This window comes from Saimiri boliviensis, chromosome 2 (assembly GCF_048565385.1).
Source record: "Saimiri boliviensis isolate mSaiBol1 chromosome 2, mSaiBol1.pri, whole genome shotgun sequence".
Classification (NCBI taxonomy): domain Eukaryota; kingdom Metazoa; phylum Chordata; class Mammalia; order Primates; family Cebidae; genus Saimiri; species Saimiri boliviensis.
In genome coordinates, this window is record NC_133450.1 from 240,204,224 (window position 1) to 240,226,737 (window position 22,514).

At 39.5% G+C, this 22,514-nt stretch overlaps 1 protein-coding gene across 2 annotated transcripts in view; it reads left to right on the plus strand.

Moving 5' to 3' along the window:
* The window catches only part of FANCC (FA complementation group C), a 225,565-nt gene that overhangs the window by 144,938 nt on the left and 58,113 nt on the right, over window positions 1-22,514 (plus strand). For both annotated transcript variants that reach the window (XM_039474662.2, XM_074395629.1), the window contains exon 8: window positions 13,060-13,224. In XM_039474662.2, the coding sequence (XP_039330596.1) occupies window positions 13,060-13,224 (165 nt within the window). The remainder of the gene's footprint in view (window positions 1-13,059; window positions 13,225-22,514) is intronic.

Genomic DNA, 22,514 nt, shown 5'->3' on the forward strand with positions numbered 1-22,514 from the left:
AACATTTTCACTTTTTAGGGAGCAGATGAGGAACTTATTTCTCTCTCTACTGATTGAGAGCACTGATGAGGAAATGGCATACAGTAATCCCTCTTTATCTGCAGGGGATATGTTTCAAGACACCCAGTGGATGTCTGAAACTGTGGATAGTACCAAACCTGATTGCCATCAATCGTAACATATTTCTGTATTTCACTCACAAATTCAATGTCTTTTCCATCCTAACTAAGCACTTATCATGCATGATGGCTCTAATTTTTGCCATGTGAGATACAATGATAAAACTAACAAATTTTTTTCCTTCTTTACAATTTCACAGCTAGACAATTTGTTTTTATTATAGATCTCAGCAACCTCAGCATGTGATATTTTTCTTTCCTTGTTGAGAACTTTCACCTCTGCACTTAAAGGAAGCACTTTACAGTTTCTCTATGACATATCCAAATTGCCAGCCCCAGTGCTCTTGGACTTTGAGGTCATTATTAAGCATTAGTAAAATAAGGGTTACTTGAACACAAGCACAGTGATACTGACAGTTGATCTGACAACCAATATGGCTACTAAGGAGGTAGTTTATATCATGGATACCCTGGGCAAAGGGATGATTCATGTTCCAGGTGGGACATAGTGGGACAGCATGAGATTTCATCATGCCACTCAGAACAGTGCACAATTTAGGCCAGGTATGGTAGCACATGCCTTTAATCCCAGCATTTTGGGAGGCTGAAGCAGGTGGATCACCTGATTTCAGGAATTGAAGACCAACCTAGCCAACATGACAAAACCCCGTCTCTACTAAAAATGCAAATTAGCTGGGCATGGTGGCTCATGTCTGTAGGCTCAGCTACTCAGGAGGCTAAGGCAGGAGAATCACATGAACCTAGGAGTTGGAGGTTGCAGTGAGCTGAGACTGCACCACTGCCCTATAGCCTGGGCAACAAGGGCAAGGTGTTTTCTCAAAACAAACAAACAAAAAGCGCACAATTTGAAAGAATTATTTCTGGAATTTCTTCTTTTGATATTTTTGGACCACGGGTGACCATGGCTAGGTCAAACTACAAAAAGTAAAACTGTGGATAAAAGAAGACTACTTTTGATGCCTTGGGGCCACGGAGAACAAAAGGAAGCTTAGTGGTTTGTGGTAGCACCAGAGAATCGGCAGTGCTGCGGATGGAGGCTGGTGTAGCTCAGCATCATTGGGAGAAAGTGCCCAGCTCATGACTTGTTCTTTGGGAGGGGAAGAGAAGAATGGAATATATAGCCAGTATTCCGGCTTTTCAGGGGCCTACCAGAGGGACTGGTATCAGTCTTGCCTGACCCACAGCACTGGCAGAAATGGCATCATACTTTGGAACAAGATAGCTCAGCAGCTTGTTGCAGCACTGGAGAATCTGTAATACCACAGACAGACACTAGAGGGAGGAAGAGATTAGGAGCTCTTGAGAAAGAAACCCATAAAGCCCTCCAATTTGGAAATCACATGCATAAGCTCAGAGAAGACATATCCCTGGAAAAGGTTCGAGGAACCTCCGGAATCTCTAGTTGAGAGTCCATTTGTGAAAGTCTTCCCTGTACCATGTCTGTCCATAAAGACTGAGATAAGTGGATGTGTCTTTAAATGTACAAAATACAACAAAAGCAACAAGATACAAAGTAAACCAGGGAAACATGGCATAATCAAAGGATCAGAATAAATCTACAGAAGCAGATCCTGAAGAAACAAATGTACGCATTACCTGACAAAGAATTTGAAATAATTGTCTTAAGGGATCTCAAGGCCCTGCGAGAGAACATGGATACCCAATTAAATGAAATCAGGAAAACAATACATGAACAAAATGAGAATATCAACAAAGATATAGAATAAATGAGAACCAAACAGATATTCTGGAGCTAAAAAACCACAATAACTGAAATGAAAAACTTACTCGAGTGGTTCAGCAATAGACTTGATCAAACAGAAGAAAGAGTCAGAAAACTTAAACACAAATCATTTGAAATTATTAAGTCAGAAAAAAAAAGAATAAAGGAAAGTAAGAAAGCCTAAGACACTTGTGGAACAACATCATGTGGAATAATATACACATTATGGGAGTCCTAGAATAAGAGAGAAAGGGGCAAAGAACTTATTTGAAGAAATAATAGTAAAAGCTTTCCAAATATTAGGAAGGAATTAGATATCCTAATTTAAGAAGCTCAAAGGACTCCAAAGAATGAACTCGAAGAGGCCCACACCAACATAAACAAAAATCTGAATTGTTAGAAGTTAAAGACAGAATCTTGAAAGCAGCAAGAAAAAAATGACTTGTCATGTAGAAGGAAGGTTCCAGAAGATTGTCAGTGGATTTCTCAGCATAATTACAGGCCAGAAGGGAGTGGGATGATACATTTAAAGAGCCAGGGAGGAAACAAAACGAAACAAAAACCCCTTCCAACTAAGAATGTTTCATCTGGGCTAAATCATTCTTCAAAAATGAAGACGTAGAGATACTCCCAGATAAACAAAAGCTGAAGAAGTTCATCACCACTGGACCTGCCTTACAAGAATTGCTAAAAGGAATCCTTCAAGTTGAAATGAGAGGATATTAGACAGCAACATGAAAGGATACGAAAATATAAAGCCTTCTGGTAAATGTATAAATATACAGACAACTTTAAAATCTTATAGTACTGTGTCATATAGTACAGTTGTACCTCAGTATCCACAGAGGATTGGTTCCAGGACTCCCCACACATACCAAAATCTGCAGATGCTCCAGTTCCACAGCAAACTGTGTGGAACTTACAGAAACAAATGGTCAATCTTTGGGTTCTACATCCTGCAAATACTATATTTTTGATCCATGATTAGTTGAACCCATGGATACAGAACACATGGATATAGAGGGCTGGCTGTACATAAATCATTTTTAATTCTGGTATAGAACTTAAAAGATAAAAGCATAAATAGCTATTGAACTATGTTGATAGATACAAAATAGAAAAGAATATTATGTGTGACATTGGTAACATAAACTGGGGAGGGAGATGTAGATGAGTAGAGTTTCAGTATGTGATTGAAGTTACCTTGTTAGGTTGTTATAACTCTAAGATGTTTAATGTAATCCCCATGGTAATAAAGAAAATACCTGTAGGAGATGCACAACAGAAAATGAGAAGGAAATCAAAGCATGTCACTATGCAAAAGATCAATGAAACACAAGGGAAGGGAATAGGAGAGAAAATCATGAACTGAATGACTACAAGGTATATAGAAAACAACAAAATGCCAGTAGTAAGTCTTTCTCTCTCAGTAATTAGGTGAACATGAATTAAACACCCCATTCAAATGATGTGAAGTAGCAAACTAGATCAGAAAACAAGATCCAACTATATTCTAGCTATATTCTGTCACTTGAGATACAAGGATATACATAGACTGAAAATAAAAAGATGGAAAAATATATATTATGTAAATGGTAAGTAACCAAAATAGAGCAGGCATAGCCATACTTATATCAGAAAACTATCAAAAGCGACAAAGAAAAAGATTATATAATAGTCAAAGAGTCAGTTCACCAGGGAGATACAACAATTACAATAATAAATACACTTAACAACAGAGCATCCAAATATATGAAGCAAACACCAATAGAATTGAAGAGAAAAATAGACAGTACACAATAATAGATTTCACCACCCCACTTTCAGTAACAGATTGATTTTTTGAAAATAGAACTTGAGTAATGCTATAGACCAATTGGACCTAATTGACATATATAGAACATTCTACCCAGTAACAGTAGAATATACACTCTTCTCAAGCACATATAGAGCATTCTCTAGGAAAGATGACATGATAGGCCACAGAACAAGTCTTAACAAATTTAAGAAGACCGAAATCATAGTACCATTTTTTCTGACCACAGCGGAATGGAAATCAATAACAAAAGGAAAACTGGAAAATTCACAAATATGTGGAAATTAACACACTCTTAATCAATGGGTCAAAGAACAAATTACAAGAAACATAGAAAATAACTTGAAACAAGTGAAAATGAAAACACAACATATCACAACCTATGGGATGCAGCAAAAGCAGTTCTAAGCAGGAAGTTTACAGTGGTAAAGGCCTACATTAAAAAAGAAGAAGGTGTACATGCTTTTGAAGGAAGAAAAACAAGAAAAGAAGGATCCTAAATCAGAAACCTAACTTTACACCTCAGCAACTAGGAAAAGAAGAACAAACTACACCTAAAATTAGAAGGGAGAGACTATTAAAGATTAGAGCAGAAGTAAATAAAATAGAGAATAGAAAAAAACAATAAGAGTTAGGTTTTTGTAAAGATCAGCAAAATTGACAATTCCTTAGACTAAGTAAGGGGAAAAAGAGGAGACTTAATAGCAAAAATCAGGAATGAAAGAATAGAAATTAAAACTGATACCACAAAAATGAAAAAGATTGTGAGACTGCTATGTAGGATTATATGCCAACAGATTGAATAACCTAGAAGAAATAAACTTCTAAAAATATACAACCTTCATGACTGAGTTATGAAGAAATAAAAACATCCAAGCAGATCTGTAATGAATAAAGAGATTGAATTGGTTATTCAGAACCTTTCAACAAAGAAAAAAACCAGGACCAGATGGCTTCACTGGAGAATTCTATGAGACATTTAAAGAAGAAATAACACCAGTCTTTCTTAAACTCTTCCAAAAAATTGAAGAAGAGAGAACATTTTCAAACATTTTGTGAGCAAGCCTTACCATGACACCCAAATCAGACAATGAAAGAAATGGCAAGGAAACAGACTGATGGCCTTCATGAATAATGACACAGCGCATCCAACAGTATGTTAAGGGGGTTATATACCATGACTGAATGAAAATCATTCCTTGAATACAAGGATGGCTCAATATGCAAAAATCACTATAATGCACCACATTGATAGCATGATGAACAAAACCTGCCTGATCATCTTAATTAATGCAGAACTAGGATGTGACAAAACTCAATACTCACTTATAGTAAAACATTCAACAAATTGGGAATAGAAGGAGATGACCTCAATGTAATAAAGCAGTGCAATAAAGCAATCCCATATTTGTGTGTATTTCTAAATAATTAGGACCAAGATCTCTAAGAAATATTTGCACACCCATATTCACTGAGAGCCAAGAGGTGGAAGCAACCTATATAATGCCCATCAGCAAATGAATGAATAAAGAGAATATGATATCTCTACACAATGGAAGATTATTCTACCTTAGAAAAGAAGTCCTGTCATATGCTACAATGTGGATGAAACATTATGCAAAGTGAAATAAACTAGTAACAAAAGGCAAATACTGCATGATTACACTTACGTGTGGTATCTAAAGCAGTCAAACTTGTAGAAACAGAATGTAGAATAGTGGTTACCTTGGGATGGGAGGAAGCGGGAAACGGGAGTTGTTCAATGAGTATAGAGTTTTAGTTTTGCAAGATATGAAAGTTTTAGAGATTTGTTGCCCATAAAGACATATAGTGAACACTACTGTACTGTACAATTAAAAATTGTTAAAATGGTAAATTTTATGTTAATGTGCTTTTCACCACAATTTAAAACTGGTCTGCGAGCTCTTCTGTGCATTTTCAGGAAAATGTAAACTACAACATCAGTTAGACACATCCATTAGGTTATGTTGAGCTTCAGGAGGGAACATTTATGTTCTGATGGGAACATAAATAGGCACAGCCGCTTTGCAGAACAATTTGGTCTTAGAATTTGGGATTCCTCATCAGTCTCTCCATGAGTACTTTGGTTACTGTAGCCTCCAATAATTGTGGGAGGATCAAGAGGTGGTGTTGGTTAAGGTTGCCAATAAATCGTATTCTGGGCATTAGAGTACTCCCATATTTTCTGGAGGTTGATAGCCATTTGGGACTGGCTTCTCCTTCCCAGGCCTCCTTCCTCTTTCCTGTTGGGAGTCAGGACATTTCTATTATCTCTTGCCTAAGGACAGTGGATAAGAAGAAAGAGTATATAAGGCAGCTTACTGTCAGGTTGCCCCCTGCTCCTTGAATTCACCCCCAAATTAACTCTTACTTTTATAGTAGTCCTCTTTTGCAAACTCTTAGGGCTGTAGTATTTTCCTTTGAAAAGATCCCACCTACCTACCACGTCAAGCTTTTTCAGAATTTGTGGATTATCAAGAAACCCCCATTTTACAGTATTATATATTTGATTGTAAACATTCTTTCATCCGTTCTAGGAGTTGGGAGTATAGCATGAATGCTAGGACATTCATGGTTCGTCGCTTGATTCAGTCTTTTAGGTTACATTTTTATCTTATTTTCTCTTGACTAGATTATGAGAGTCACTGTTCTTCATAGGTCTTGCTGTTCAGTCCCCGGGATGTGTAGCAGTTCTATAACAGAGCTACTCAAAGTGTGGCCCTACAAATCAGCAGCATCAACATCCCTGGGGGAGAGGCCAAGAAATAGGAGTTTTTTAAAACATCTTTCCATACGTACTCGGGAAGTTCGAGAAATGCTGCTCTATGCTACTTCTTTAGAAGCAGTTCCCATAACTACATAACAGTATGAATACTGTATGGTGACATGATAAAATTATATTTATGGTTTTTCTTTTTGTTGATGAATTCCTTAATAGTTTAGCTGTGTTATTTTCTTGATAATACTAAATTCTCATGAAGATAATTTTTTGTCAAACTACCCATAGTGATCTATTATATGTGAACAGTTTGTCTTTTCTCCTCAAATATTCACCTTTTCTAAATTGTACTTCCTGTTCTCTACCAGTTTCCTAAGTGGCAGATATCCTTTCAACACTTACCTTCCACAGTGCTTTATCATCTTTCTCTTACCAGCATGGTTTTAGATCTAAAATTCATTAATGTGTTTTTGAGTCCATCATCTAAGTTGTTAACAGAAAAGACACATTTAGCTTGAGCTGTAAATATCTTACATTTTTGGAATATATGAGCTTAGCGCTTGGGGTGGTAGAGGGAGATGTGTGTGTGAAGGTGTATACTTTGCACATAGCCTAGCAGAATATATTGCATAGAATTAGGGCTGGATGGATGTTTGTACAATGGAAAGGTAGTCCTGAGAGTTGCGTGTGTGAATCCCTCATGTAGTGTCTGAAATAAGCAGGCAGGCTTCCAGCCTGACTCATCAGACCTCCTCCCCAAAAGATGTCTAAGTACAACTTTTCTCTCATCTGAAAAGAGGAAATGAAACGAGTCAGAGATTGTTATTAGGTGGAAAGACTGTGGTGCTGAAGACATTAATCAAGTAATGCCGCTCATAGCTATAGATTGTATCTTCTAGTTAGACTGGAAATGATCCAAGATAATTTTCGTGAAAAATTTAAAAATCTGATAAAGGCAGGTAGTTCTTGAGTGTACTAAATTCGGGCAGGCCAACTGATAGTCTTCCAAAGAACTTCAAGGTGCACACAGTCTCTTCATGGCTTCTCTTTTGGTCTGAAGTTTGTCAGAGTGTGGAGATCAAAGTTCAAGTGGGGAGTTACGCAACCCTTTCCAGATTGAATTACACTAAGCATTAGGTCTTGACTGATTGCCAGAGCAATACTTCCAAATAATTTCTGCACAGGAATTCAGCTGCAGAAGCCTAGACAGTAACCATATACTGCTGGTAGCATCCTTCCTGTGTGGCTGTATTGTAGCTTCCAAACCATCTGCCTCAAACCACAGGGCTACGGGATAAACTGACAATGCTCAGAGTGTTGTTCCTTCTAGATGGTTTGTAGCAAAGAACAGGATAGAATTTAAACATTATGTCACTGAATTGTTGACTTTACTTGGTGGCAAGTGAAACTCTATTTAAAACCCTGTGACAACACCATTTATCAGGCCTCTAAAAATAATGCAAAGAGAAAATAAGCGAATTTTCCCACTTATTTTGTTCCTCTGGAGATCCGTGCATCTGAAGTTATGAGGTCAATTTCTGTATTTTCTGTGAGACTTTTTGAATCTTTGGGAATGAACTTTAAACATTCAAGTGCTAAAAAATCAGAAAAAATAAATGCCTTCTAGAAGGAAAAAAAACACAGAAAAACAGCATAGCATTGTTTATGTGGTGCTTAAGTTTGGGAGCGCTTGGCTGCTTGAACATTTGAAGTCATACTTGTGAAAGGAAAGGAATGTTAAAACTCAGATTCATAAGTGGATGTGACTCTCCTGAATTTAAGCATATATGGGAAAGTAGTTTGCCCATTATGCTATATTCTGATTTAATTGTTTTGATTTTAAAATCTTAAAAATGCACAGAGTACTTCAGATATGTAGGAGAAAGTTATGTAGAATTGTGATACCTATTTTAATTATTGTTACTATTATGACTAATGACAGCAAAAATTGTAATGGCTCCAGCGTGGTTGGCAGCTGTCTTGAAAATATTATCATGGTGCCATTCTGTTACCTGATTTCATTGCACTGACTTCTACTTGAGATAGGAGCACACTTGGCAGAATTTATAATTCACTGGACAACTGCAGACTTAAAAGTTGTGGTTCTCACACTAGCTTTTAAGAATCAAAGTTATTTTATGGATGGTGAACAGAAAAGCTCCTAAAAAGACTCAAAAAGCATGGTAGGCATTAAATAGCTTTTTAAATTCAATCTTCTGATAGGTATAAATGAACTCAGTCTAAGAGATTGAATTACCTTAAAAACTATATGTAAGGGCTCAACACATTCAGAAAAGTACCTGGAAAAAATTTATCTTGTTGAATGCTAAAATTCTTTAAAGAAAATATTCGAAACATCATTCAGTGGAGCAAATTAGGAATGTATCAGATATGTCGGTTTACAGGGAACGCTCTAGCAGCACAGGCAGCTCATATTCTTAGTAAATTCAATTAAGAATTTTACTGATTGTATCATAGGTTTGCTTTGACTGGGAATATCCTGAACTGCTAACTAAATCCCCATTTTATCCTTGCTCCTCCTGCCAGCTGGGATGCCAGCATGGGCATCCTTCAGTGGACTTCACTCTGTGCCAGGGAATTTGTTCATACTACTTTTGAAAAACAAGTATTCTTAACAGCAACAACAACAAAATTATGAACTGGGAAATAAACCTCTTCCAAAGTGGCACAATCTGGCACAAAGGCAAGTTTTTAATCTATAAACATTGTTTCAGCCCAGGTGCAGTGGCTTACCACTGTAATCCCAACACTTGGGAGGCCGGGGTGGGAGGATCGCTTGAACCAGGAGTTTGAGGCCAGCCTGGGCAACATGGAGAAACCCCGTCTCTACCAAAACAAACAAACAAACAAACAAAAAACCTCAAAAATTAGCCAGGTGTGGTGGCAAGCATCTGTGATCTCAGCTGCTAGGGAGGCTGAAGTGGGAAGATTGCTTGAGCCTGTTGAGGTTGCAGTGAGCCAAGATCGTGCCACTGCACTCTAACTTAGGTGACAGAACAAGACCCTAAAGAAAGAAAGCGAAAAAAAAAGATGATTTTAGCTGATACCTTCCAGCCGAGGCTTTTAATTGTGGTCCAGAAGACTTTAGAAACCATTCTGAACAGCTTGTCTTCTGTCCAAGGAAGAGAAAATGAAAAGCACAAATAATTCTACAGAAATAGCCTGAAAAGAGACCAATACAATAAAGTAATGGGAAGAGTGCAACAAAAGATGTAAATAATGGGGAAAAAGTATTCCAGCGGGAAATAAATACTAAGCAATCTAAAGTTGATTAAAGATTTTTTTTTGCAGGGGTGGAGTGGGGGAGACAAAGTCTTGCTTTGTTTCCCAGTCTGGAGTGCAGTGGTGCGATCTCGGCTCACTGCAACCTCTGCCTCCCGGGTTCAAGCGATTCTCTGCCTCACCCTCTTGAGTAGCTGGGACTACAAGCCCCCACCACTACGCCCAGCTAATTTTTGTATTTTAGTAGAGACGGAGTTTCACCATCTTGGTCAGGCTGGTCTTGAACTCCTCACCTTGTGATCCACCTGCCTCTGCCTCCCAAAGTTGCTGGAAAAGATGATTATATTTTAATGAGCTACTTTTGCTACTTTGGAAATAAGGACCTGAGGCAGTAACTCCTTTATTATGAATATTTCTCCTTCCTTCCTCCCCTCCCCATCCCTCCTAATTTTTGTATTTTTAGTAGAGATGGGGTTTCACCTTCTTAGCCGGGTTTGAATGCCACCCAACACAAATTTGTAAACTTTCTTAAAACATTGAGAGTTTTTTGCGATTTTTTTTTTAAGCTCATCAACTATCATTGGTGTTAGTGTATTTTGTATTAACCTAAGACAATTCTTCTTCCAATGTGGCCCAACAAAGCCAAAAATATTGGACATCCCTGGCATACAGAGTAACATGATAGACTTCAGAGACTCAGAAAGGGGAGCGTAGGATGGGTAGGGAGGGCAGGCATAAAACACTACGCATTAGGTACAATCTACTCAGGTGATGGGTACCTTAGGATCTCAGAATTCACCAGTATACAATTCATCCATGAAACAAAAAACTACTTTTACCCACAAGCTATTGAAATAAAAATTTAAAAGTAAATATTCAAAGCTAAAAAAAGACGCATTTATTAATTTCATGAAAATGAAAATGAAGTTTTAAAGAATATGCAAGCCCGCTACAGTGATCTACAGAAGCCTGTCCACCATCCTCCCTGGTTCACTGGGTGTGGCCTCATTGGTCCCCTTTCTATTTTCAGAAGCTGGGGGCCTTTGCATTTGCTTTTCATGTGTCTGCAATGTTTTCGTCTCAGTTATATACATGGCTTGTTTGTGTATTTCCTTCAGAGCTCTGCTCAAATGTCACCATCTTGGTGAATTTCTGCCACCTCTCAGTATTCTTCACTTTTCAGCGTGACACTCAGTATCACCTGGCATTGTATTGTTTCTCTCTCTGACGAGACCTTATCATCTTTGCATCTGCATGCACCTCAAAAAGAGCCTTGACTACACACAGTAGGGGATCAATAAATACATATTAAATGAACTAATAGAACAAAGATACACAAATACATAAACACATTCTCTGAAGAGGAAATACAAGTGGGTAACAATTGTTGTCTCACAAGTTATCAGGGAAATGCAAATTAAGGCAATGAAATAGTATTTTTTTCATCAGATTTGCAAGAAATAACAACGATATTATTGGAAAGGGTAGAAAAGTAAATTGGTATGGTCTTTTGCAAGGCAGTTGTTTTTGTATGTTTGTTTGTTTGTTTGTTTGTTTTTGAGACAGTCTTGTGGTCTTGCTCTGCCTCCCAGGCTGGAGTGCAGTGGTGTGAACATGGCTCACTGCAGCCTCAACCTCTTGGGCTCAAGCAAGGGGTTCCCTCACCTCAGTCCCCCGAGTAGCTGCAACTGCAGGTGAGAGCCACCACACCCGGCTAATTTTTGTATTTTTTGTAGAGATGGGGTTTCTCCATGTTGCCAAGGCTGGTCTTGAACTTTTAGGCTCAAGTGATCTGCCTGCCTCAGCCTCCCAAAGTGCTGGGACTTCATGAGTGAGCCACCACCCCCGACCTTGGAAGGCAGTTTAATATGCAGGTCCTCACACATGGACACAGACAGGCATGTGCAAGCATACTGCTGCAGCCCTGTTGCAATACTGAAAAATCAGAAGCAGCCTCAGTGCCTACTGAGAGTGGCATTGTTAAATTACAGAATATATGTATGCTTTAATACTAGGCAGCAGGTTTTTGAGAGTGAGGGACAGCTAATATGCTCTATATTGTGGTGCCATTTGTGTTTCACAAAACACAAGACTAAATTTCTATATTACATATGAAAATACCTAGAGGAACATTGAATAGCCTCCACGCAGAACTTTCATTTTATTTATCATTCACTGGACATGGATTTGTTGAGCATGTGCTGTGTGAGAAGCATTATCCAAGTGCTAGGAATAGAGTGGTAGGTAAAGTAGGAGAAGCTGCCTGCCATCACAGAGCTTCTGCCCTCACAGGAGGAAGCGAACCATGAGTGCTACAAGGTAATACTAGGTCAGCTGGTGAAAGGTACCAGGAAGAGAGGTAAAGCATGGGTAGGAGGGCACTTGAAGCTCCAGTGTTCAGTGGCGATTTCTGCACATCCTGTAAATGTGCACTGTCCAGTACTGTAGCCGCCAGCCACCTATAGCTGGTAAGTACTTGAAATGTGACTAGTGAAATGTGAGGAGCTGGATTTTAAATTTTATTTCATTTTAATTCATTTACATTTAAATTGCCACACGTGGTAGACAGTATAATGACATGGGCTGATCAGAGAAGACTTCACTTAACAAGGGGACGTTTGAGCTGCAACCAGGGAGCTAGTCATGTATTTCAGGCAGAGTGAACAGCAGGACCTTATTTGGGGCAGTCAGAGGCAGAAAAGACAAAGGTAAGAGTGGAAGGAGATGAAGCCAGTGAAACAGATGGGGACCCACTATGGGAGGCCTTACTAGCTAGTGAAAGACATTGCTTATTCTCTACATGAGGCAGGAAGCCATTGCAAAGCTTTGAGCAGACAGGTGTGATCTGAATTTTTAAAGGGGTGCTAGAACTGTTCTGATGATAAACCATAGGAGTGAGTGCAGAGGCAAGAAGTCCAGAGGCTACTTCATCACCCAGGCCGGAGGTGGCGGCGGATCGCTCTCCACACTTAGGAGGGCGGTGATGGAGGTGTTCCGGAGAGGTCAGATGTGTTGCTAGTATTCACTGATAGATCAGATGAGTGGCCTGAGAGAAAGGGAGGATCAGGATTTGGGCCTGGGCAAACGAGACAGCACTGGGGAAGGGGAACCCTGGGAGGAGAATTCAGGAGTTGTGCTTTGGGCATATTAAGTGCCTGTGGATATGAAGAACAAAGTCCTGGCCGTGAGTGACACCAAAACAGCAATGGCAGCGAAAGGATTTCTTCCTAAAGAACTGGATGAAAGAGAAGTGTCCGTTGATGGTGTTGGAGTCATTCTCTTTGTTTAGAGGCAAAACAGGTGATGTGGTGTTGACCTTTTTAGCATGAAGATTTTATATGTCCTCAATTATGCATGGTTCTTAGATTTGAGTGGTTATTTCTTATTTCTTCCTTAGAATGGCTCCCGAACGAGTTGCATCCCTGTCTCGAGTTTGTGTCCCACTTATTACCCTGCCAGATGTCGCCCCCCTGGTGGAGGCTTTGCTCATCTGTCACGGACATGAACCTCAGGAAATCCTCCAGCAAGAGTTCTTTGAGGCTGTAAACGAGGCCATTTTGCTGTAAGTGGTATTCGCGTCTCCTATCATCCTGTGTCGTTTTTCCTTTTCTTCGAAGGCCGTGGTGTGTTGGAAAGACTATGTGACAGCAGTTGCCAAACGTTTTTGTCTCAGTACCCCATATAACCCTTAAAAATTACTGGAGATCCCAAAGAGTTTTATTCTTTTATTTTTAACTTTTATTTCAGGGTTGGGGATACATGTGAAGGTTTGTTACATAGTAAACACATGTCATGGGGGTTCGTTGTACATATTATTTCATCACCCAGGTATTAAGCCTAGTTCCCAATAGTTACCTTTTTTGCTCCTCTCCCTCCTCCTACCCCTTCTCAGGTAGACCCAGCATCTATGGTTTCCTTCTTTGTGTTCATACATCCCCAAGAGTTTTTTTAAAAAATCTGTTAAACACCTATTAATATTTGCCATATTTGAAACTAAAACAAATTTTTTAAAATGTATTTCTTCATTTAAAAAATAAAAATAATTTGATTACATGTTAACACAAATAGTGTATTTTTATGAAAAAAAAAAATGCTCTTTTCAAAGCAAAAAAAAAAAAATTTGACAAGAGCAGCATTGGTTTTACATTTTTGCAAGTCTCATTTTCTGCCCTAAGACTGCTGGATTCTCACATCTGCTTCTGGTGGGATGTGTTGTTTCGGTTGAAATGTATGAAGAAAATCCAGCCCCACATGCATAGTAGTTGGGAAAGGCAGGAGTATTCTAATAGCCATCACAGATCACTGTGGATAATTCTGCTTTGATAGCTCACCAAAATTTGAAAATGGTCATTTTTTAAAGGTTAGTTGCAGTGTGGAATCTGAAATTATGTCAGTTAACTTTCTATACTCTATTACATTAAAACCCATTGGTCTGTCTTGCACTTGCAATGGATCTTTTTTGCCTACGTATAATTTTGTAGCATTATGCATGATTCTTGTGGAAAATCTCAGTTCATTGTATATTATGTATACATTATGTGTATCTTCCAAACATTGATATATTTCATTATGCAGTATCAAAACCTACAGTCATTACCGTCACCACGGATCTCATCAGAAATGACTTTAAGTATTGGGAAGCTGTGAAGCTTATGTTGGTGGACATAGATTTTCCAGAATTCTAATTTCTCCTTAAAAGCTAAAATTTATCATGGGCTACAAATACTGTCATTTACCTTAGGGGACTGAGTCACTTTGCTAATTATTGAGAAAGTATGTGCCTAATCGCAAAGTGTGACTAACCACTGCTTATCTGCTAGTCATTCTTTCAAGTCAATTTTCATGACAAAAAGTGGTCAGGTGAGCCCCAGCTGAAAGAATTGTGCCGGTGTACAAGTGGAGTGCTTTTCTCCAGACAACCATCGTTTTTTGTTATGAAGCAGAAGTGCTTTATGCACACTTTCCTTTTCGCCATACAGAATTCTTTTCCAAAAGTATCCTTGAGGGCAACAGTTTAATAAAATCAGTATGTTATACTGCTTCATCAAGCATTCATATGTGAAAACGTGGTGTTTTGACTGTGTGTGTCTGTGTGTGTGTGTGTGTGTGTGTGTGGTGGTGGTAAAGAGTAGCGTGAGGATTGTCTCTGCTCTGATTACTGCTGAGATGCAGCTGTGTTACCTACTGTTGCTTTTGCACTATCAGCGCAAACGTCAACATGGTTGGTCCAGGAAGAACCAGAAGATTCAAAATAGTGCTTCCCTACCACTTGCATGTGTGGCCAGCTTTCATATAAAAGATCTTCTGTGCTTGGTCGGAGCTGATAGCAGACAACTGCAAGCAATACAGTAAGCCCAGAGATTCTGTTGTAAGGCAGAAGTACAGTTCTGTTGGTGATATACTAATTTATCACATCTGCATTTAAATTGTTTATTTTTTTTCTTTAGACTCTGAATGATTGATCTCAAACTGATGTGGCAATTAATTTGCACCATAATAGTATTTAAAATATTGTTACATAAGACACAATTAAATAAATCATTAACATCTGTAAAGGCAAGGGAAAAATAACTTTCCTCATATTTTTTGTCTTTATTTACAGTTTAGCCCACTTTCTCTGGAACAGATGTCTCCATCTTGTGAGTCAGAGAATTCTCTGATTTGTCAGTTTCATCTTTTCTTAATGAAATATCGGTAGGATGAAAAATTGGATCTTTTAATCCTCATTTTTAAAGCCAGTGATCCATTCTTAAATACAAGAAAATATATTATAAATAAAGATTACTTTCCAAATAAAATATTGTAAAATTCCAAAATAGTAATCTATAATATATATTAGATATATAAGGAAAATATACACTATATATACATAAAATATATATCTAATTAAAATATTTGAAATAACTTAGGTGAAATTTAAAAATTAGAAAAGTTTTCAAGATTAAGAAATATATATTACTGCAAAACCCAACAAAGTATACTTATTTCTTCTTATGCTTCCGTGTAGCCCCAAGAGAAACTATGATAATTTTTAAAATAAATTTTTCTTTTAACATATCTCAGTTCTTCCCTTCCTCCTTGGAAAGGGTTCTTTGGACCCCACTTTGAAAATGATTGCATGACCTTATGACTACTGCTGTCGTTAAGACTCCAAGTTAGGAGTTGCTCTGTCAGCAGTGTTTTAAAACACTGTAAATCTACTATGGTGGTATAATTTGCAGAGTCCTCTCAGTCTCAGATAATTAGATTCAAAGTGTTCACATTTCTGAATTCAGGGTACACATGCAATGTGATTTTGAAGTGATACTTACTGCTTATGAACCTCACATTTTGTTAAGAATACTATGGTTTTTAAATCATTTTATTAATACTATTTATGTTTTCAATTCTTTTTTTTTGAGATGGGGTCTCACTCTGTCTCACAGGCTGGAGTGCATTGGTGCAATCTTGGCTCTCTGCAATCTCAACCTTTGAGGCACACGGGATTCTCCCACCTCAGCCTCCTGAGTAGCTGGGACCACAGGTGCAGGCCATCACACCTGGTTAATTTTTCATATTTTTAGTAGAGACGGAGTTTCACCATGTTGTCTAGGCTGGTCTTAAACTCCTGAGCTCAAGCAGTCTGCCTACCTTGGCTTCCTAAAATGTTGGGATTATAGGCGTGAGCTGCTGTGACCAGCCACCCAATTCTTTATTTAAATACTTTTAGGAGAATTGTTACATATATAGGCCCTTCCTTGCTATACGGTGCATTTTAAAAAACAAAACTGCAATACCTTTATTGCATGTTAAAATTGACATTAGTTCCTTATCATCATCACATATCTAGTCAGGAATTAAATTATCCTGATTGTCTTACAATTTTTCTTCCAGTTGGTTTGTTAGAATCAGAGATCAAATCTGTACATTGCCTTCGGTTTACAGGTTCTTTTAATTCTCGTTCAATCCCTCTTTGGTTTTTGTTGAAGTAGTACGGTTGCTTTCCCCACTCTCAGGTGGTAGAGCATGTCCGCCCTCTTGAGTGCGACAAAGGGTGTGCGCCTCAGGAGCGCAGTCCTGTGGGCTTAGGTGGCTCCTTTGGTCACATCCTCAGTTCTCATGCGGTCAGGCCTGTTTTGTTACCTTCTGTTCTGCTTCTCTGGTCTCTTGCGTGCATGTATGGCAGTATCACTGCTTTAGTACTGGCGTCAACTGCGTTCAATACAAAATAAGGCTCCTTCCCTTTGATTTCTCTTTACCAGGGTTGTTTTTAGTTTGTTTTGCTGTCATTGCTGGGCTTATATTCCACGTAACTTTTAAAACCAATTTTTCTAGTTGCAGGGGAGACACCCAGTGCTGTTTGGGGGAAAGACGCATAAGTGTATAGATTAATGAGAGAGCTGGCGTTTTCATGATGTTAAGGCTTTCTGTCCACCTGTTCAGAACACATATGTTTTTCCATTTGTTCAGCTTTTCTGATCTGAAGGGAGTATTGTATGTATTTTTCACACATTGGACTTAAGCATTCCTTATTCCTAATGTTTTGTTGTATTTGTGTTTTGAATGTTTTCACTGTCATAAATGGATCTTCTCCATCTTCAAATAGATTTTCATTATTTTGTTGCCTTTGGAAAATGAACAAGCTCAAAACCACTAATGTAATTACAGTTCAGTGCATTTCCATTTTTTATCTATAACTCTTAAAAGTTAGAATACATATTTTAATTTCAGTTTGTATGAAAGGTTGTAATCCAAGACTTTGTTAAAGTGAGATTTAAAAAGAGAAATAGAAGATTAAGTCGTTTGATGTTTCAAAAAATAGTTAAAAAAACAAAATGTCCTTTACTTACTCTAAACCTTCTCTCAGAATTCACCCATTAAGTGGAGTGAGCTTCCTGAGGAGTCTGAGCATTATCTTTGGTTGATATTGACTAAAGGGTGCCGTGAACGTGCGGCACAGTGCTGGGATTCTCCCCTCACGGTGCCCCAGCACCCGCAACAGAGCACACGCTTCACAGACCCACCGCTGACCATACCAGCTGGCATTTTCACTCTCTACAGTGATTTTTCAAAATATTTGCAAAGAATATTTAACTGGAATGCTCTTGCCTTTCACTGTGACAGCTCTCTTCTAGATTTCATCTAGGAATATATTTCACAGGAGATTATGGTTTCAGGTACCCCCATGTCCAGCCTTACTCTTTCAGCAAGAGCTGAATTAAAGGGAATCTGCAGGAGAGCACTTCTGGTCCCCTGTGAAACCCCAAAAGCTGTTTCAGAAATCGCTAGCCAGGCGACGTGCTCAGAGAACAGTTACTCCTGCTCCAGCGCAGCGCTCAGAGGAACACCAAGGGCAACGGCTCCCCACAGGCCCACACTCCCTTGCTTGTAATTTTGCTTGTGATAGCACGTTCTCCCTCAACAACTCATAAAATTTATTTAGTTTGGAAAGTTATTTCTGCTAACCCATAAGGGACAGACTGTCCAGAAGTGCTGGGTGGTCTTCAGTGTGTCCAAATCCTGTGGCTTCAGCTCAGCAAGTTCCCCAAGCAGTGGCGTAAGAGTTGGAGCATCTCCATGGACACTTTCCCGTAGACAGAACTTCCCAGCCACATGTTGACACAGCGAGGCTGATCCAATCAGTCAGTGCAAATTACCAGCCGCGCCCAGCACCCCCTCCCCAAATGTGCTGCATGGTCATTTGGAAACCACATGCTTTCTTTGACCAGTGCTCCCTACCCTGTGTTTAGCCTTCCAACTATTTGCTTACCACAGTACACCAGTGGAATTTCATCTGTTTGACAATTGGCTGGTGTTTTTGGCCTTGGCTTCCAAATGCAGTCATATATTTTCAGCAATGGGCTGCCTGTCTTTTAAACAGCAGATGCTTGCCCCTCTTTATGGTTTAGATAACCTAGAGGAACTTTATAATTTCTTGGCCTAAATGTCAACTTTTCATGTCTGTCCCTGGGGCTGCTGTCATAGGCAACTGCAGGCTACAGATTGCATAAAACCTTCCTGGGCGGGCTGCTGAGGTCCTTTTGCAAGTCTGGAGTATAAGAAATCCAGCATGACATGTCCTCTGAGGTCATCCGAATCCACTGCTTCAAAAATACTGAGAAGCTTGAAGACTGGATGGGGAATTTTTTCTGTATGCTTGAATGAATGAAACAGTGGACAAATGAGGAAAAAAAATAAAAGAATGAAGGCGTGACTGTGATCTTGTGATACAATAAGAAATTAAATTTGGTATTCATCCAGGCTCCTAAAACTCTTGGAATTTCCTGAGTGATGAGGTGAGAAAAGCATCTTTTATTATTCATAAGTACCTTTCCACCACACCTGAGTGTAGGATTGGCTAGTGAAGTAACTCCTGGTGGGCTCCCCATCCCCCCACCATAGCCTCGGAATGGGGGCTGGTAGCCAGAGGAACCAACCATATGAAAAAAGGCTGGAACTTTCAGTACCATGCCCGACCCCCAGAGTTCAGCCTGATCACTACTGGCCAGTGATTTAATCAGTCATGCTTACATTGTGAGGCCTACATAAACACACTAAACTGTAGGGTCATACAGCTTCCAGATTTGTGGTTACATCCAAGTGCTGGGAAGTTGGCATGCTTGGAGAGGGCCTGGGAACTCTGAACCTTCCCCCAGGCCTGGCCTTATGCATCTCTTCTATGTGGCTGTTCCTGAGTCGTATCTTTTAGAATAAACTGGTAATGGCAAGTGAAGTGTCTTCCTGAGTTCTGTGAGCTATTCTAGCAAATTATCAAACCCGAGGAGAGGGTCATTGGAACCTCTGATTTTATAGCTAGTTGGTCAGAAGAATGAGAGGCCTGGACTTGTGATTGGCATCTGAAGCAGGGGCAGTTTTGTGGGACTGAGCCCTTAACCTGTGGGGTCTGTGCTAACTCCAGCTGGTGTCAGAATTGAATCATTGGACACCCAGTTAGTGTGAAGAGAGCTGGGAGTGTTGGTTGGTGTGAAGGAGAAAATCCAAGAGTCACAGTGTGAGAAGTGCTCTGTGAGTAAAGACAGCTCCTAGTAGTGGGTATGACTGACATTCTAGTAACTGACTGACCACGCCAACACTCACAGCTCAGGGGTGGCTCTGAGTGTTAAATAGAGTAGCCATAGGATTTAAAATCTAGACCATGCCATTTTTGAGAGTTAAAGGAGATCCCTTTTATAAGTATGGTGGGATAACAGAAGTAAACTTGCAAACTAGGACAAATGCTCACACTAAGATTTAAATGAGTTGAATGCCTGTAGTAGTCTTATCACAGTGCCTGGTACCCACAGTAAATACTCTGTAACCATTAGTGTCTGCACTATACCACCCTTAATGTGCCCAATCTCGCCTGATACCAGAAGCTGAGGGGGATTGGGCCTGGGGAGTAGCAGGTGCTGTGGGCTTTAAAAAGAAAAAGAAAAAAGAAAACCAGGCACACTGGCACATACCTGTAATCCTAGCTACTCAGGAGGCTGAAGGAGGAGAAGTACTTAAGGCCAGGAGTTCAAGTCCAGCTTGGGCCATGTAGCAAGAACCTGTCTCTTAAAAATAAAAGTAAAAATAACTATTAGCATATTACTGTTACCATTATTGACTCTAGTAATTTATTATTTTTTACAATGTGTAGTGTTAGGTTTTCTCAAACTCACATTTTTGCCCCTAACAAAAGAATCACTAAACTAAAACAGATGTAAGCTTAATTCCCATTGCTGGAAGAGCTAATACAGCTTCCAACAATGCTTAATAAGAAAACAGTTCATTATCCTATGAGAAGAACCTAATTTGTGCTTCTTGACTAATTTATTTATTAGTAGTTTACTCATCTGGCGTGCTCTTGCATATCAAATTACCCCCAAAACAGGAGTCTTAACTAGAATAACTCTGAGCAGCCACGGATTTTTCTTGAAAACCCTCAGTATCACTCTAGCCATGTTACAAATCAGCAAAATAGGACCTCTGAAAATGAAACCGCAAATTACAAGAAAGGGCTGACCTACAATCAGGCTGTTGGGTTTGTGGTTTTTTTCAACTGAGATAAGGAAAATCAGGATATAAATATTGTCAAATCATATAGGTGAGTGTTTAAACAAAAGAAAGATCAGCATAATACCAAGACAGAAAGATGGCAAAGAATTAGCAGTAACCAGAACTCCATTCCTATTAATATTGTTTATTCATGATTGAAACTAAGAGACTGCCTCACATCCTTTTTTTTTCTTTTTGAGACAGGGTCTTACTCTGTCACCCAGGCTGAAGCAGTGGCACAATCATGGCTCACTGCAGCCTCGCTCTCCCAGGTTAAGGTGATTCTTTCACCTCAGCCTCCTGAGTGGCTAGGACTACAGGTATGTGCCACCATGCCTGGCTAATTATTTTGTATTTTTGGTAGAGACAGGGTTTCGCTATGTTGCCTAGGCTGTTCTTAAATTCTTGAACTCAAGCAGTCTACCCTCCTCAGCCTCCCAAAGTGCTGGGACTGCAGGCATGAGCCACTGTGCCCGGCCACATTATCTGTTATTTATTTATTCATTTATTTAGAGACAGCATCTTGCTCTGTTGCCCAGGCTGGAGTGCAATGGCACAGTCTTGACTCACTGCAACCTCTGCCTGCCGGGTTCAAGTGATTCTCCTGCCTCAGCCTCCTGAGTAGTTGGGATTACAGGTGACCACCACCATGCCTGGCTAATTTTTTATTAGTAGAGATGGGGTTTCACCGTGTTGGTCAGGCTGGTCTTGAACTCTGGCCCTCAGGTGATCCGCCCTCCTCAGCCTCCCAAAGTGCTGGGATTACAGGCATGAGCCACCATACCCAGCCCCACATCCTGTTTTTTTTAACCTTAATAAAATATGGTTACGAATTTAGTCGTAGTTTACTTTTCTAATAAAAATCTGATATTGATGTGTAATCACCAGACATTCCGGTGTGTTTGGTTTGGACATTTCTTCTGCTTGTTGGTGGCTGCACTTTGAGAAGGGAGCTGTTCTGTACACGTAGATTATAATGATGGCAACCATTGTCTGAATTGTGATGATTGCCTGGATCAGGCTGTCACCTAAATACAACTTTAGGATGTGAGTAGTCTTCTTTACGCTTCCTTGGAACTAAGCAGTTCTCCAGAACAGTGAATCCCAAGTTGTGTGAGTTTCTCTGGCAGCCCAAACAGCCTTGATCTGTTTCTGGTTTGAAAAGGTGGATTGTTGCTGGCACACCTTTGTCTTACCTGAGGAATCTCTGGCCTCCCTTCTACTTAGACAGTGTTGGAACACAGCCTCCCAGATGGGCCTCCCTTATCAGGAACCTTTCTTGAGAATAATTTAATTGTGCATTCTGGGTTGTTGTTTTTTTTCAAATTGTAGCTATAAAAGTATTTGGAGCCAAAGTTATTTAATAAGCAGTTGGACCAATTTCTTTACCTGCTGCCTCTTTTTGGAAAGGATGAGAAAAAAATAACTGTCTTACTAAACTGAGTATCTGGGAGAAACAAAGTACAGTTTTCTAAATGTCAACGAGGTGTCCGTCCAGAGTCTGTTGGACAGGGGAGAGCGTCCTGTTTAGGCTTCCCTGCCTCGTGTCAGACACTGTCACTGCAAATGAGATTTCTAAGTGGAGCCCTGACTGGAAGCCTACTGCTCATTTTGTTTTAAAGGAGAAAATAGTAACGTATCGCACGTAAATTCCAAATGCCTTACCCTTTTCCTAAAACATAGCCACAATACAGAAAACTCCCTCAGTTATTAGGTAGGGATTTGGGAGCAAATTTGTGTCTTTGTTTTCCTTGAAGTCATGGTTTTGGTCAGGTCCAGGTGGATGGGAGGAGAAAAGAGCAACCTTTGCGCTTCTGTGGCTAACACACTCAG